Consider the following 17127-nt stretch of genomic DNA (forward strand, 5'->3'; position numbering starts at 1 on the left):
GTGTTGTTTCATGGGTTATTGCAAACGTGGGTGGCGGTAGTGGCTTCGGTTTTTGGGTTGTGGGAATCACTTGAGTGGTGAGATTGGGTTCCACAGCGACTTTGGGTAGATGTGGGCAGTAGAATGGGTGGTGGGATTGCTGATAGAATGTTGGGGGATGATAGAGTGAAGTTTAGGTGCGTGACCGAGTGGTATATATTCTATGGGGGCAAGGTCTTTTTCTTTTAGAGAAACATTGATACTCATGGAGCTGAGTGTTTCTTGCAAAGGCCTTTGATGTTTCTGTCCCCTTAATGTAATCTTGTGTTGGCTGGCGAAGTAAGTTCACTCTTTTACACACTTTGCATCCGTGTTCTTTTGTGTCTAAACACGTATACATTCTCCCAGAAGTGTGGAGGCACAGTAGCACAATAAAAACCATGTCCTAAGCATTGAGTAGAAATCGGACTAATATGTTGGAGAACCGTGCGTGATAGGGTGTAGTTCAACAACTAGTTCTTTAAAATTGAGACATGCAATACTGTAGATTGATGTCAGTGTCATACTATTCTCTCCGCTCATATCCCCCTTCACCTCACGGTTGCATCCACTCCCTCTTCACTAGTCCTTAGTTCTTACTCCCTTTTTTTCACATCCCTGGCATGTCCCATTCTCTCCCTTGTCCTTTTCTTATTTCTACCCACTTGCACTCACTCTCAGTGATCGTCCTCCTTTCATTTCGCACTGTCCCAGTTAAACAATGGAGGGCTGATAAGTATAATATTTATCATATTTTCCCCCTAATTTTACCCTTTATTAGACTCGCTTTTGTGTGCTCTAATTGTTAAGTAGCTCATTTTACTATTTATTTTGAAACAATTAGTTTTATTAAAATAATTAATAATTGTTTTATCGTGAGAACTAATTACTGCGATTTGTTATTTTGCCATTGTAGGTGTTAGCTCATAAATAATTGAGGAGCAAGGCGGTCAAGACGGTGGAAGTGAGTAAATTGAAGTGGAGCTTAGCCAAAGTCACCATTGACCTCGACCAAATACACGCCCAAATCCATTTTAATCATTCTCTTTCTCGCAAAAACCCATTCTTAACTATATCAACGACATTTCATCATCATTTTCCTAACACCATGGATATCCACCACTATCTCAATAATTAAACCACCATATCGACCTCCATCGTTCTCATCACAAGTGACCACTACTGCAACCACTTGTATGTATACTTTTGTTTTGTTTCAATGAAATATATACAAGAGTTGGTGTGTAACCTATTATCCGACAATATAGGCAATACAAACAATAATACAGGAAACAATATCAACTAGAATATTTACTATATTATTCACATATTCTATCATATAAGTTAGCATATTAGTTGCTCTTCATGGTCATAGTAGAACAAGTTTTCATTGCACCTTTCTACGCAGTGGTGGAGCTAGGGGGGCTAGCAGGGGCGGTCGCCCCCCCTGTCGGATGAAATTTTCGAAGTTTTAGTTAAATTTTTTGAAATTTTTTCGAGGGTACCTTATGAAATTAGTCGTTCGCCCCCCCCTAAAATTTTTCGCCCCCCCTGAGTTCAAATCCTGGCTCCGCCACTGTTTCTACGTTTGGTACATTTGGAGTTCAGCCTACTATTCCCTGACTTACATGACCCTTAATGTCCAATATTTACATTTATCATTTGAATGCAGCTTCATATCATTTTAAATAGGATAAATCCAATGAATGTTTTACCTAGGTGAAATATCCTTACTTCTGAATGAACTCTTGATTATATTTTGATGTCATTGTCAGTTTATCACTCACATAATACTTACACATGAATGATTGTGTGGAGTCTTTGAGAGGGAAAACATTGTTTTCTGACTTGATACTGGGAATCATTTCTAGGATTGTAGATGATAAACTAGGAGGTGTTGGGAATGCTTAAAATTAAGAACAAATACAAAACTTGATTGTGTTCTTGTATGCATCATATCATTGTTTTTTCATAGTCAACTTAATATTAATATTGTCACTCTTAGACCTTTTTAATTAATTTTGACCCCTATTTTTATAACTACATACAGAGGGAATAGTAGGGGAAGAAATTAAGAATATTGTTACTATATAGGAGTAGTTATTATTTCTAAAAAAGATAGCATGAAATTAATTTATTGACTTCTTTTTATGTGGTACAATCCTGTTTTTTCGAATTCTACGTGATAGCTCTTGTTTTTCATACTATCAATGGGGACTTTAAACTGTATGAATATTGATCAACTTTGATTTCTCGTCACTTTGTTCCATTACATTGCTCTAATTAGTTAAGAGGATACTTGACAAAAGATAGGGTTTGGAATTATTGTGTTAATTGTATTGACTGCATAACGATACATTATATACTCATACAACCCTAATCGGTTTAGGAAACCATATCGACCCATATAACATATTTACCATAAAACAAGATATCCAACTCATTTACTACGACTACCATATAATACAATATATTCCGTAACACCCCCCCCCCCCCCTCTCAAGTCGGAGCGTGGGGATCAAACACGCCGGACTTGGACAATAAAAACTCAAACTGACGACCACCAAGAGCTTTCGTGAGAATATCAGCAACCTGTTCAGACGTATGAACATACGAGGGGCAAATAACACCATCATTAATAGCGTCGCGTACAAGATGACAATCCACTTCAATATGCTTCGTACGCTCGTGAAACACTGGATTACGAGCAATAGACAACGCTGACTGACTATCACAAAACAATACAGCTGGCCGAGCAACTGGAATACGGAGAAAACGAAATAAACCACGCAGCCACTTAACCTCACAAGTAGCAGCTGCCATCGCACGATACTCAGCCTCAGCAGATGAACACGCCACTGTAGGCTGTTTCTTCGTCTTCCAAGAAATCGGACAGCCACCCAGAAACGCAAAATAAGCTGTTAAAGAACGACGAGAAAGAGGACAACTCGCATAATCCGCATCACAATAAATAGACAACTCCAAATTATTGTTGATGCGAAACAAAAGACCCTGACCAGGACACTTCTTCAAATAACGAACGACTCGCAAAGCAGCATGCCAGTGAGACAAGCGCGGCTGCTGCATAAAAGTAGACAAAATATGAACAGGGTAAGACAAACTTCCGGCGGGTGATAGTAAGATAAATAAGACGACCAACCAAACGACGATACTTCTCCGGCTCAGTTAGCAACTCATCATTAGCCAATGCCAACCGATGATTTTGTTCCATTGGAACGTTTTCTGGCTTTCCACCAATAATACCCGTCTCGGATAAAATATCAAGAGCGTATTTTCGTTGACACACAAAAATACCAGTCGAATTCCGGGCAACCTCAATACCCAAGAAATATTTCAGGGCTCCAAGATCCTTCATATGAAAACACGTATTCAAATATTCTTTTACCCGGACAACAAGAGAATTATCATTACCACCAAGAACCAAATCATCAACATACACCAGAATGTAGACAACAGCATTACCTTTGGCATAGCAAAATAATGAGTAATCGGATAGACATTGCACAAAACCAAACGCGACAAGAGCAGCGGATAACTTAGCAAACCAACAGCGCGGAGCCTGACGTAGCCCATACAAAGATTTCTTTAACTTACACACTTTACCTGGTGTGCCGGTCGAGTATCCAAGAGGGAGACGCATGTATACTTCCTCCTCCAAATCCCCGTGTAAAAAAGCGTTGTGCACATCCATCTGATGCAACTCCCAACGACCAGCCAGCAAGGGCTAAAAAAACACGAACTGTCACCATCTTAGCAGTAGGAGCAAAAGTTTCATAATAATCAATCCCAGCTTCCTGTTTGTTACCAAGGATAACCAAACGCGCCTTATATCTCTCAACGGAACCATCAGCACGTAGCTTCACCTTATACACCCATTTATTACCGATTACTTTCTTACCAGAAGGAGAGTCAACAATCTCCCACGTGCCGTTCCGAACCAGAGCATCCACCTCGGCCTGCATGGCCTGACGCCACTTTTCACTCCTCACTGCTTCACGAAAAGACTTAGGCTCGACATTATCATCAAGGTTAGTCAGAAAACAACGATGCAAAACTGAAAACTGATCATACTTTACATAATGTGCTAAAGGATAAGGCATACCTGACGAAGATGAGACATTCGAGCAAGACAGACGATCATGACCTTCAACGGGTTCAACAACACGTGCTGCACCTGTAACATACTCACTCTCATCATATTTTGACCATGGAACATGAGGCCGCTTGCCCCGACCCAATTCACCCTCAACTTCGTCCGCACCACCATCACTCGGACCCGCATCACCACTACCATGCTCGGGTTCCTGCGTGGTCTCAATCACGTCACCTCCAGCACCCCCGAAGTCACCGACTCGTCACCCGAGGGCCTACTAACAAATGGGGTCCATCACCCAACAATATTTCCTCATCATACACCACATCATCATACACCTCGTCATTCTTTCCAATATTTCGAGACAACAAGGAATCACACGAAACGGAAATTCCGTCTCATCAAAAACTACATCTCGTGACACAAAAAATTCTTTAGATTCCATATCATAGACTTCCCGTCCGTTTTTACCAAAAGGATACCCTACAAATACACAACGATGACTACGGGAAGCAAATTTATCACCGTCACGACGAGAATGCTTCACAAAACAGAGACATCCAAACACACGGATATTATCATAAATTGGCGGTTTGCCAAACAATATTTCAAATGGCGTCTTTCCATTTAACAAAACAGACGGGGTGCGATTTATTAAATATCCTGCAGTTAACGCGCATTCACCCCAAAAACTGACAGGTAAACCCGACTCAAAACGAAGAGCACGAGCAACATTCAAAATATGACGATGTTTTCTCTCTACCCTCCCGTTTTGTTGTGAAGTTCCGACACAAGTGGTTTGATGCATTATCCCTTGTTCAAGAAAAATGACTTTAAACAAGTAAATTCTGTTCCATTATCCGTACGAATAATTTTAACATCAGTGTTAAATTGACGTCTCACCATGGCAACAAAATTTTTCAAGAACTGTGACACTTCACTCTTTGCTTTAATAAGATATACCCATACGGCACGAGAAAAATCATCCACTATTGTCAGAAAGTAACGACTACCACAAGAAGAGGGCGTACGATAATCACCCCACAAATCACAATGAATCAACTCAAAATTACCAGTAGCTTTATTATTACTAACAACAAATTTCTCACGCGTTTGTTTGGCACGATAACAAATTTCACACAGCTTACTATCATGACTATTATTCTTATGACTAATAAACGGTAAATACTGCACTATTTTCTTGGAAGGATGACCCAATCTACGATGCCACATACCAACCTCATCACCCCGCTTCTGTGACCCATACGCACGTGTTGTTGAACCACGAAGCAGATACAACCGGCCGCATTGCTCAAGCATACCAATCTTCGTCTTCGATGCGCGGTCCTGTATAACACAAGATGAATTAGTAAACTGAACAGTACAGTCAAGATTGTTGCTTAACTGATAAACCGAAATACGATTACACTCAAACTCGGGAACAAAGAGCACATTATTCAAAACAATTTTGCCTCCTAATTCGACTTTTCCTTCTTCGACGGCCTGTGACGATTTTCCATTTGGTAAAGTCACTGGACATGGCTTAATTTTACATACATCCTTCAATAAATGCCTACTACTTGTCATATGATGGGTAGCACCCGAATCTAATAGCCAAAGTACATCATTATCATTCTTACCAGACATCCGAGAACTCGAGGCACTCGCATTATTAGCTTTGGCATTATTTACGTATGCATCCCACTGCTCCTTAGGCACACTAACGAACTGCTCTTTATTCTCCGTCGTCTCATCACTTCCATGTGCATGATTTGCTCCACCACGACCAACACCATAACCGCGACCTCGACCTCCACCGCGTCCACCACCATAGCTCTGCCTGGTTCGCTCCTTCCATCCCTTAGGATACCCAATTATATCAAAACACTTCTCCTTGAGATGCCCCCACCTGTTGCACTTCTCACAGCGAGGACGACCATCATTATCCGAGTCCATCGACCGTGAATTAAAGCCGACATTGTTGGCTGTTTTCGCGACAAAGCCAATAGGCTCGGACCTGCTATCACCACGAGAACCAGAGTTGCTGCCAGTGTTGACTCCATGCACCCCTTCTTCTTGAACAATAGCAGCATAGGCGCGGTTGAGGGACGGAAGAGGTTCCTGCATCAACAAATTGGAACGAACAGTAATGTACTGAGGATCGAGTCCCATAAGAAAATCGTGCACCTTGCCTTCATCACGCTTCTTATCCAATTTGCCTTTAATGTTACACTTGCAACCACGACATTCACATGTGGGATTTCGATCGTATTTATCGAGTTCATCCCACAATTTCTTCAAGCGACCATAGTACTCGGACACGGGCTCCTTCTCATTCTGCCTACACGACTTGATGGAGCCTTTGACACGGTGAAGCTTCGGTCCATTACTCTCACTGAACCGTTGTTCAATATCTTCCCACAAAACTCTTGCATCATCGACATACGTTATCGTTAAACCCAACCCGGGTTCGATAACATTGAAAATCCAATTGACGATCATTGCGTTTACCATGTACCAATCTTCACACTCCTCCGACGTATCACTGGGCTTCTTGATAGTACCATCAATGAATCCCGTCTTCTTCCTGGCACGTAGGGCACCACGCAACTTCACAGACCACTCGTCGTAATTATCACCATTCAACATGACTTGTACGACTTTATCACCGAGTTTATCGCCTGGCCCTAGGAAGTAAGGACTAATGGAGGTTTTCTTGTCTGATTTGGACGCATCTCCGTCTTTCGTCATACTTGTGAACGAAAAACTCTACCGCCGACACACTTGATAGTCTTCTGATACCAAGTTAAGAGGATACTTGACAAAAGATAGGGTTTGGAATTATTGTGTTAATTGTATTGACTGCATAACGATACATTATATACTCATACAACCCTAATCGGTTTAGGAAACCATATCGACCCATATAATATATTTACCATAAAACAAGATATCCAACTCATTTTGACCCCTATTTTTATAACTACATACAGAGGGAATAGTAGGGGAAGAAATTAAGAATATTGTTACTATATAGGAGTAGTTATTATTTCTAAAAAAGATAGCATGAAATTAATTTATTGACTTCTTTTTATGTGGTACAATCCTGTTTTTTCGAATTCTACGTGATAGCTCTTGTTTTTCATACTATCAATGGGGACTTTAAACTGTATGAATATTGATCAACTTTGATTTCTCGTCACTTTGTTCCATTACATTGCTCTAATTAGTTAAGAGGATACTTGACAAAAGATAGGGTTTGGAATTATTGTGTTAATTGTATTGACTGCATAACGATACATTATATACTCATACAACCCTAATCGGTTTAGGAAACCATATCGACCCATATAACATATTTACCATAAAACAAGATATCCAACTCATTTACTACGACTACCATATAATACAATATATTCCGTAACATAATTAAGTAGAAAACTGACTAATTACCCTCCTTAGTGATTGTTGTCATGTTGTGTTTATAACCTTGTTCTATCCCCATTTCCTCCTTCCTCTTTACCCTTTCCCACAACTACCACCAGAATGACCACTACGCCGACGAACGACACGATAGTTCGTCATCACGAACATACTAGATGGGAATGCTGGAAAAGTTTAACTTACGAACCCAAGTTCCAATATGATACATTGTGAAATTCAGACTTGCTATTTTTAGAATACGGACCCCCTATTGAAACTTTATATCAGAATTTGACTCTTCATTACCCCTATAATAAGCAGGCAATAGCGATCTTGGAATTTGTCTTGTGTGATTATTCTTTAGGAACAAACGATGAAGGAGACCAGGAAAAAGTGGTGTTGTTTTTGAAGATAGTTTGCTTTTTGTTAGCTTTGTGGAGTTGGGCACACATTTAGGGGTGTGTATTGGTCCGGGATGACCGGACCGGACCAAACTCTCTGGACCGAAGACAAAATCAGGGTTAAAAGGTGGACCGGGAATAGAGCATATTATTAATATTGGTTCAATTTGGTCTGGACCAGAAAAAACGCGTGTGCCAGACCGGACCGGACCAAATAACATATGATTCTTCTGGTCCGGACCAAATAGTTTTAAGACGATTAGCTAAAATTTTTGCAATTATTTTATAGATGGCAAAATAAAGACTAATAGGTCTAAAATTGTTTGCGGCCAATGGGTTATCTATTGTAGGAATCAAAGCTAGAAAAAGTGTTATTGATTTCTTTAATATTTTTTCCCGAATAAAAGAAGGCTAGCACGGCTTTTGTAACTGAGTGTCCAACAATATGCCAATATTTTTGGAAAAACAAAGCAGGAAGTCCATCGGGTCAACTTTGTTCCTTATCGTTATCATTTATACTTGTTTATTTTTATAATTTACTTTCAGCTTTGTTTCTGGTTGCTACTGCAAGATTAACAATAATATTTTAATACTCCCTCATTTAATAATATAAGTCGTTTTAGAAAAAATTAATTTTTTTTAATATGTCATTTTACATTTTTCCATGTATTACATGGTATTTTCATTTCCTAAAGCACTAATAATTAGGAAAAATATGTAATTTATGACACTTTATTGTGGGAAAAAAGTTTACTTTTTTTTTTCAAAAAGCATTTATAATAGCTAACTAATAATACAACATTTACTAATACTTTTTTTTCTTTTATAATATGAAATGATTTACATTAGAAAACATAAAAAGTATCTCTTAAAATATTATTGGTCCAATTTTGAGGAACATGACCTTCAATCTTAACAATTTGAACCATATAAGAGCAAAATAAAATATGCATACAATCTTCGATCATTTTAGAAAATGAAATACTCGATTTTTTTTTAAAACGGAATTTCTATTCATGGTGACGTGCTAACAAATCTCAGAATGACACGTGATCAAGACATAAGAGTGCCTAGCATATGCTGTACGGAAATTTGTTCCAACTAGAACTCTTTTTTGAGAAATACACAAATTCTCCTTTTAAGACGGGTACCCGTCTAGGATAAGACAAAAAAAATGTTCCTAAATATTAGTAAAATAATTGTCTTATCTAAATAAGTGGTGTTCTATTTAATCTATTTTACTTTAAGGCATGTCTTAAGAAAACCATTTGTTGGTGACGGGTATTACCCGTCACAAATGATAATTTGTTTTGTTGTAAATACATAAAATATAGTATACATTTTCAATAGCAAAAGTAACATTATCTGGATGTTGTGAGACAAAAGGTATAACAATAGTCAATCACATAAGAGCATCTCATTCCATCATTTGTCCCTACTACGAAATCCTCAGTACTACTCCTTGGATTGTATAAATAGAAGAGTGGGGGATGGGTTTTTATTAGCTTCTACTACACTTTAAAATCTTAAAAAAAAACCAACCAACACAACCATCACAAGCTAATCTTAAAAAAATATCCATAAACTATATCTATAATGGTTGTCAATAGATACAATCATTTCTTTGTTGGTGAATTATCCGGTAGAAACAACAATTTTTTTAGTGGTGAATCATCCGACGAATCTGATAAAATGAAATGGGCAAAGGAATTTGACGGAAAAAAAACTTGACATAAAATGGTTAGCTGACAATTTACCTCATGTCTCTCGTCCGTTTTAGAGTCAGTCACCCCTGAGGACTATGTTCACAAAAGTCTATAATGATAATCCCATACCGATTATCAGTATGCAGCTTCCCGAGGCTGACTTTGTTGAGCAAATCAAACCAGCATCGTCAAAATTTGGTTATTTTCAAATTATAGATCATGGTGTGCCTCTTCCTCTTTGCGATCAGTTAATATACGTTTAAATAAACAATTAACCGCAGTAATCACCTCACTATAAAGAGGTAATTTTACAAACACCATTTTGGTCAAAAATACGAAGGAAATCCCATTTTAAGCACTAAGTCGAAAATGTGCTAAGCTCCCATACGCAAAATGATCCGATTAGAAATGGCTTAAGCTGACCCGACAACTAACATCTGAAATAAGGTCGAAACCCTAACATGACCAGACTCAATCTAATCCATATACATGACATACGTACCCCAACTAATCTGCAGTGGCGTAGCTAATGAAGTAGCATGGGGTAGCACTTGCTACCCTAAACCCTAAAAAAATGGTGAAAAGGAACAATTTCTGCTACGCCTAGTAAAGGTTAAATAAAACTAGGTGCATGAAATATTAACAATATTGCTTGTGGTGCAGTGGTAAAAGTAGTAGATGATCATGAAACTAGGGTTCAAATCCTCTTCGATGTAATTTTCTACTTTTTTTGCTTCAGCATGGTTGCACTAAATAATTGCATGCTACACTTATCGAAATTGGGTCCAAATAATTACAATAGTCGCATCTTTGTTAACTTTTGTTAATCAGATTTATATTTAGACACAAATTCTTACTTGTGACGGTTACAAGCTGGTAACGATTCAGATCCAATTGAAATAATGTTTAAAATAAAAGGAGGTTGTCGACGTCATGAAACAGAATAATCACAAACAAAACTCGCTGATATTTTTATAAGCAAGCTTGCTTAAATACAAAATGAAAATAAGTTGATTAACCTCCGAGTTTTTGCTTAAAGCTGGAAATCGACATTGTTGCTCAAATTTTTAGCAAACTAGTATATATATATTGTCTCCATCTAATTAAAATAATGAGTTATGTATCATCCATTAAGTTGACGATGTTAATCGTAAGTATGTAATTTAGTTTTCGCAATTTTCATTTTTTTGACGATTATATGCTAAAAAAATTTTGCTACCCCAAACTCAAAATCCCGGCTCCGCCCCTGCTAATCCGAACCAAATTAACCCATCCCAATATCAGATCATCAGCCCAGATGAGTTGGAACTTGGAAGAATCCTTTTCTACTTCTTCGTAACAATACGGCTGCACGTATATAATGTGGTTGGATTATGTCACAAGATAGCATCTACGGAAACTAGCTCACCATCCAGGCGAAGATTGCTATTGCTATATAAAAGTACGTTTTAAAATCTGTACCCATTGATTGCTATAGCAAAAATAAAGGTAAACTTTTGAGATTCAAAACTAGTACTCCGTACATTAAATCAGCCAACATTTGACATAAGTCATAACCACAAAATAGATGGAAACATTTTGTATCGTTATACATTGCACATTTGCACTTCAAAAATTACAGGATCATAGGAAGAAGGCATTTTCCCCTTGGAAATAAGCCTACCCGAAAAGTATAAGCACCAAAACTCATCATTACTTGAATCATAAATAAACATTGAACAAATGAGAAATACAGCCTAATCTACGTGAAAGCAAGAATTTACAACAAACTCGAGTCAAAATTTTAACCTATTCCCTGTATCCTAGCTAATTTTGGTTCGTTTTGGGTATTCAGTGTTGTACATCAAAGTTTGTTGTATGAATAATACACATTGCCCTATGAATATTTAATATTCATCATTTAATTACCAGGACCCTCCCACAGTGAGACGGTCTCATATGATCTTGTGATAGTCATATTGACGAAACTATATGTGTGAGTGTTTGACAATCATATTACCTTGTTTCTAGATCTTCACTTCATCAGTCCCTCACCTTCCCATCCGAGCTTGAGCATTTGATCTACCACTTTCAAACTCAACTGCAAGTAACCAGCAAAATTTAAGTTATGAGTTAGGGCTTGCTTGAGATGAGAGTAATAATTAAGGGAGTAATAGAGATAAAATGAACTAAAAAATGGAGGGAAGGGATGGGGGTTGGAGATAGAAATGGATAGAAATGGGAAAATATAGTGTAATATTCCCTCTATTAAGGGAGTAATTGTTACCCACCTCCCTCTCCAAGTAATAATTACCTCCATATAGAGGTAATAATTTCTCCCTCACCTCCTCTTTCCACCATCCACAACCACCACAAAGCACCAATCTCCTCCCATTTCTTCTTATTTTAGCTCTTATTACTCCCTTAATGATTACTCCCATCCCAAGCAAGCCCTTAGGGTTTGAAAGTCAATGAATATTTTATTATACTAGTAATAACTCCATCCAATTCCCAAATTAGGGTCTTACACTAAAAAGAGTACTAAACAACCTATTATTAGTCTATTTTGTTTTTTTGTTTTTCACTTGATCTTATACAGTATATGAATTCAGGAATGAATCGCCTTTGTGCCTTTATAAATACGTCCTAAGTTTCTCTGGAGATCTATTGCGTCGTCCCTATATGACTTTGGTGGTCAAACAATAACGACTTAGACCGACAGTTCCTCAAGCTGTACAATATTTGAAACCTAAAAAAATTACGTAATACTCCGTGTGAAAATAGTACTCCGTAGTATTCATAAATCAGATATGACTTGCATTCAGGAAATAAATGTCACAGTTGACATCGTTTGACTTTCAAAGTAAAAAAATTTGACAATAAATTAGGAAAGGAGGGAGTATCATATAACCGTGATACAACCTAAATGCATGCCAGGTAAATACTTCATCAGTCAAATACCAACAGGGTACATCTGAGCAAGATTAGGGACGACGCAATAGATCTCCAGCAAGTTGTAATTAGAACGACACAACACAACAACAACAACAACAACAACAACATCAAAGCCTTAATCCCAAAATGATTTGGGGTCGGCTGACATGAATCATCCTTTAGAACGACATAACAATGAAAAAAAAAGTTTTTGAAAGGCATTGTGCTTGGGAAAGTTTCACAGAAAAGTCAAATTACTTTGAACAATAGTCCTTTTCATCAGAATAGATCATGCGACATGCACAAACAATACAACAAACAGTTTAGAGACTATCTATGGCCTATACCTATCCATCAAAGTAAATATCAATATATTTTGAGTAATCCGACAGATGTGATATGTACTACTGTTACCTTCTTACAAACTGCCTCCTTGCACAAATTCACATAATAACGCGTCGTAGTATAAACTTTTTGTTTGCCAAAGCACAATATATACCCCCTCTGTCACTGTTAGATAGATAATGTTTACTTTCTGATCGGGTTTTTTAGCGTAAGCACGTCCAAGTTGGCAAAAATGCAAAGTTGATGGACACAAGTGGGCAATAATGCCTAAAACAGAAACTAACTATTGGCTGGGAGTTTGCGACAGACACAAGTGGAATTCATTACTTCAGATGAAGTTCATTGTTATGAGCGCGAAAGAAGAAGGTTCCAGAAAAGTAAAGGACATTACTCCTGTATATCGGGATTCTAGTCACTAATAAGAAAAAAAACCTATCAAAGAGGAACTGGGTATGATTGTTAAGATGGTGCATTGTGTAACTGAAAGTGTCTGAGAAGGTTAACCAAACAACAATGCCAACAAACAGGAGAGAAATAACATTGAAGAGCATCAGTACAAAGGGAATAAAGGTAAAAAAAAACAACTTACAGCAGGGTCCGTGAAAATTATCAACTGCTTATCCACAGTAGACACCAGAAGATTTGTGTTGTCCTTATTCAAAGCTATTGCTGTGATATCCTGCCCAGCTTGAAGCTTCATTGAATGTAACACCTGAAAAAATGTCTTATCAGAAGGGGCGTACTATAAAAATGTATTCCCATATGTTGTTCAGCCTGCGTGATGCATGTCCGAATGCTACTCCCTCCAGGCCAACCCAGTTTTAAAAGTTTAACTGTAAGGATCTAAAAAAATATTACTCCGTAACTTAAAATAGAACACTAATAAATTTACATATGTTGTCAAAACAATCTTTGAAAAAAGTTTTTTGGGTAAAAAAAAAAAGTAATCTATAATTGAAGGAAATTACGGCCAACGTCTCATTGTGAGACCATACAAAGTAAATGAGAAGATTGGACTCAGCTAGAGGGAGTATAATATGTTATCTAACTTTTCATATTACATCGCACACCCACATCCAACACTCAATACTCCGACATGGGTATGACACTTGACACGTCGGTTTATATCAAAAACATGAGATTTTTTCATTAAATAGCCGGATCTGACACTGAGACGTGCATCTATGTTGGATAATTCCAAATGAGTCTGAATAACATAAGTTCATATATGATCAGAAAAGAAGAAAGAAAAGTGTGTAATAGATCAAGAGAATTCAGGGCACCTTTAAAGTATATAGATCAATAAAACAAATTGAAGGAGATGATACATTCAATCTGCTGTACTGTTCCACATCCAAACGCGAAGGGATAAGTTCAGTAACTTGTTGCTTTGCTTGCCAAGACCTACTGTTGTCAAGCGATACTTCCTTGGCCGGGCAGGAGTTCACTCCAAGCAAAGCAGTCTGTCCATCAGACGACACTTCCATGCATCCTATGCTTCCCGATAAAGGAATCTGGACCTTAGCTACAGAAATGCCATTAAGAGTAAAGGTACTAAGAGTATGACTTGACTGATTCCATGCCATTATGACGCCATCAGATGAAAGACATAAAGCATGGGCCTCCACACCAACTAGCCTTCTAAGTAAGCGACCCCTTCTAATAGAATGCAATAGAATGTCGGGTGACTGAGAGCAAGAAACAACAACTCCTAGATCTGAACTAACACAGCAACAAAGGACTTCTCTCAAGTGTCCACGCATGACTTGTATGGGTCCTTCAATACGTCGCTTCCTGCTCTTGTCAGCTAAGATACTTGCCAAAGCATTACTACTGGTTGACGTCGGAGTACCTGAACCCATGGACAGTTCTGAAGCACTAGTAGAGGATGTGACAGTACGATGTATCCTCCAGAGTAGCACGGTAGTATCTCGAGATCCGGTCACAAGATAATTACTATCGGATGAGAGAGACAAGCACGTGACAGGAGCACAATGGCCCGTGGCTATCTCAAGGGTCCTAGCTCCATCAGCTGATATGATTCTGATACTACTGTCAACATGGCCACCTGGATGAGTAATCAAATAACAAATATTTATTCATAAGGCGCGGATATGACAAATACTGTTTTCAAAAGCCAGTTTTCATACAACAGTGGCAGAGAACTGAGACTATTTTTCACATTTGGTTGGCATAACTTCCATTACAGTCTTTGTCTACCCCTCCCCTTAAAGGGAGGAAAATAAAAGAACTTAATTAGCCCAATTGCTGACTCAGAACTCTTTATTATAGTACTTGTTCAACTCTGTACAGTTAGAGCTTAGATCCTGCAACTCAGCTCAAATATTGTACTATCTTCACCAATGAAAATTAACACCAATTCCATATACAAATTTCTGGTATGTTCAACACTCCAACCAATCCTCTAAACTAATGAGATCTCATTACATAATAGATATATGCTCAACCATTGTGGGTGTCACAATCAATACATTCTAAATTAATATGTTCCGTTGATTTTAAGTAGTAAACAAATTGGTTATAAATAACTTCAACAACGCGTGAACAGAGACCCGTGACACAAATACATGAGAATCAAATAGCAAAATGCATACCCGTTATAATGTCTTTGTCGCTAGTAATAGCAACAATAGCTGAACTTCTGATTCCTGAAACAGGAAATGCCAATGCTTGAGGAAATTGTGAATCATCTGAGATAGCACCAGTCGGCCCTTTGAACATACGCATCAATGCTCCACCAGACGAGCTCTGAGTGGCCTTCCCATGTTGGAAAAGGAAAGGTGCGCCCTTATCAGGGGTATTAGGTTGCCATTTGTGCTGTGCCACATGTGCAGCTGGAGCATGTATATCAACGACGATGATAGAATCCGTGGATGCAAGCATTGCAGATGCAGGAAGATTGCAGCGTTCAGGCATAGGAACCGTATATGGTTTGAGTTCTTTTGGGTTCCGAAAAATAGTCTATGGTCACAATGACAAACAAATTGATATCAAATACCAAACTGATGAGGATACAAAATTCTACAGACTATATTTATCTGAAGGAACACAAAGCAACTTGATTTCATGCCAAGTTGATGATCTATAGAATCAAATATTCGTTTGATACATTAATAAGATTGTGGGGGGCAATAACATCTTGGATTAGTTCCACTTTGTTGGCCCGAGATTTGGATTAATTCCACTATGGTGTCGTTAGCTATTTCTCATTTTGGTAACATTTATTTATAAGCGAATAAAATACCATGTTTTCCCTTCACATACTAACCATACCCACCTGACAATCTCACAGCACCTTCTGATGAGAGTACGGAAGCGATAATAAACAACAAACGTTGTTGGAGGAACATGGTTCTTTCTCGATGGATATTTGACTAAAATCCGCCTAGATTCGAGTCAATGGATGTTTGGAATAAAGACGCCAATCTTTATTCGAAGAAAATTAACCGTTCAAACCTTGAATTTGGTGATCAAACTTGATCGATTTTCTGAGATTTTATTGTTATAACTTGAATGATTAATTACCTATACAATGCATGCTATTTATACTAATAATAATGACTAATTCTAATTGAAATAAAACTCCTATTCTAACAACATCACACGCCTAACACACGGAATGTCGGAATCGTTTTTATTTTATTTAAATAAGTTCTAATAGATAACTAATAACTAACTTCTATCCTAGTCGAACATAATTATTCCACCCGTCCTCCTGGTATGATTAGAACTCCTATGCCTCGATTTGGATGTCTGTTGAGGACCCCGCGAGTTCGACTCTGGTTCTAGCTCTTTCACATCCAGAATCGTATCATTCCCTCCTCCTTTTTAAGCGACGTGTGATACTACTCCTTCTCTTGAAAAGTGGCCTTATAAAAATTTATAGGTATTGTATCACACGTTTCCTCATCATTATAATGGTCGAAAATAGGAGAGAATGTCGGATCAAACGAAACATTCTCCTCGTTGGTGCTTTCAAACGAGAACACTTCCGACATATCTTCTCCTCTTTTTTTTTTCAGTGAACTTTTTTTTTTTGAACCGTGCTCTTGAGATGAGTAATCAAAACCGATTAACCCTCGAACTACCCAGCTCGCTCGAGTTTAACACTTGAACTCCAATCACAATCAGAAACTCAACTAACATCTTGGCTTTGATGCGCTTAGGATGGTCTTGACTTAGATGG

The 17127-nt window shown here is 38.0% G+C and overlaps 1 protein-coding gene across 1 annotated transcript in view; it reads right to left on the bottom strand.

The window, feature by feature from the left end:
• Window positions 1-11156: 11156 nt before the first annotated feature.
• The window catches only part of LOC141596746 (BEACH domain-containing protein C2-like), a 32322-nt gene continuing 26351 nt past the window's right edge, over window positions 11157-17127 (bottom strand). The window contains exons 29-32 of the mRNA XM_074416988.1: window positions 15536-15902; window positions 14204-14988; window positions 13510-13632; window positions 11157-11742 (exon numbers count right to left, since the gene is read on the bottom strand). Of these exons, the coding sequence (XP_074273089.1) occupies window positions 11677-11742; window positions 13510-13632; window positions 14204-14988; window positions 15536-15902 (1341 nt within the window). The 3' untranslated portion in view covers window positions 11157-11676. The remainder of the gene's footprint in view (window positions 11743-13509; window positions 13633-14203; window positions 14989-15535; window positions 15903-17127) is intronic.

The sequence above is a fragment of the Silene latifolia genome, chromosome 8 (genome assembly GCF_048544455.1).
Source record: "Silene latifolia isolate original U9 population chromosome 8, ASM4854445v1, whole genome shotgun sequence".
In the NCBI taxonomy this organism is placed as follows: Eukaryota; Viridiplantae; Streptophyta; class Magnoliopsida; order Caryophyllales; family Caryophyllaceae; genus Silene; species Silene latifolia.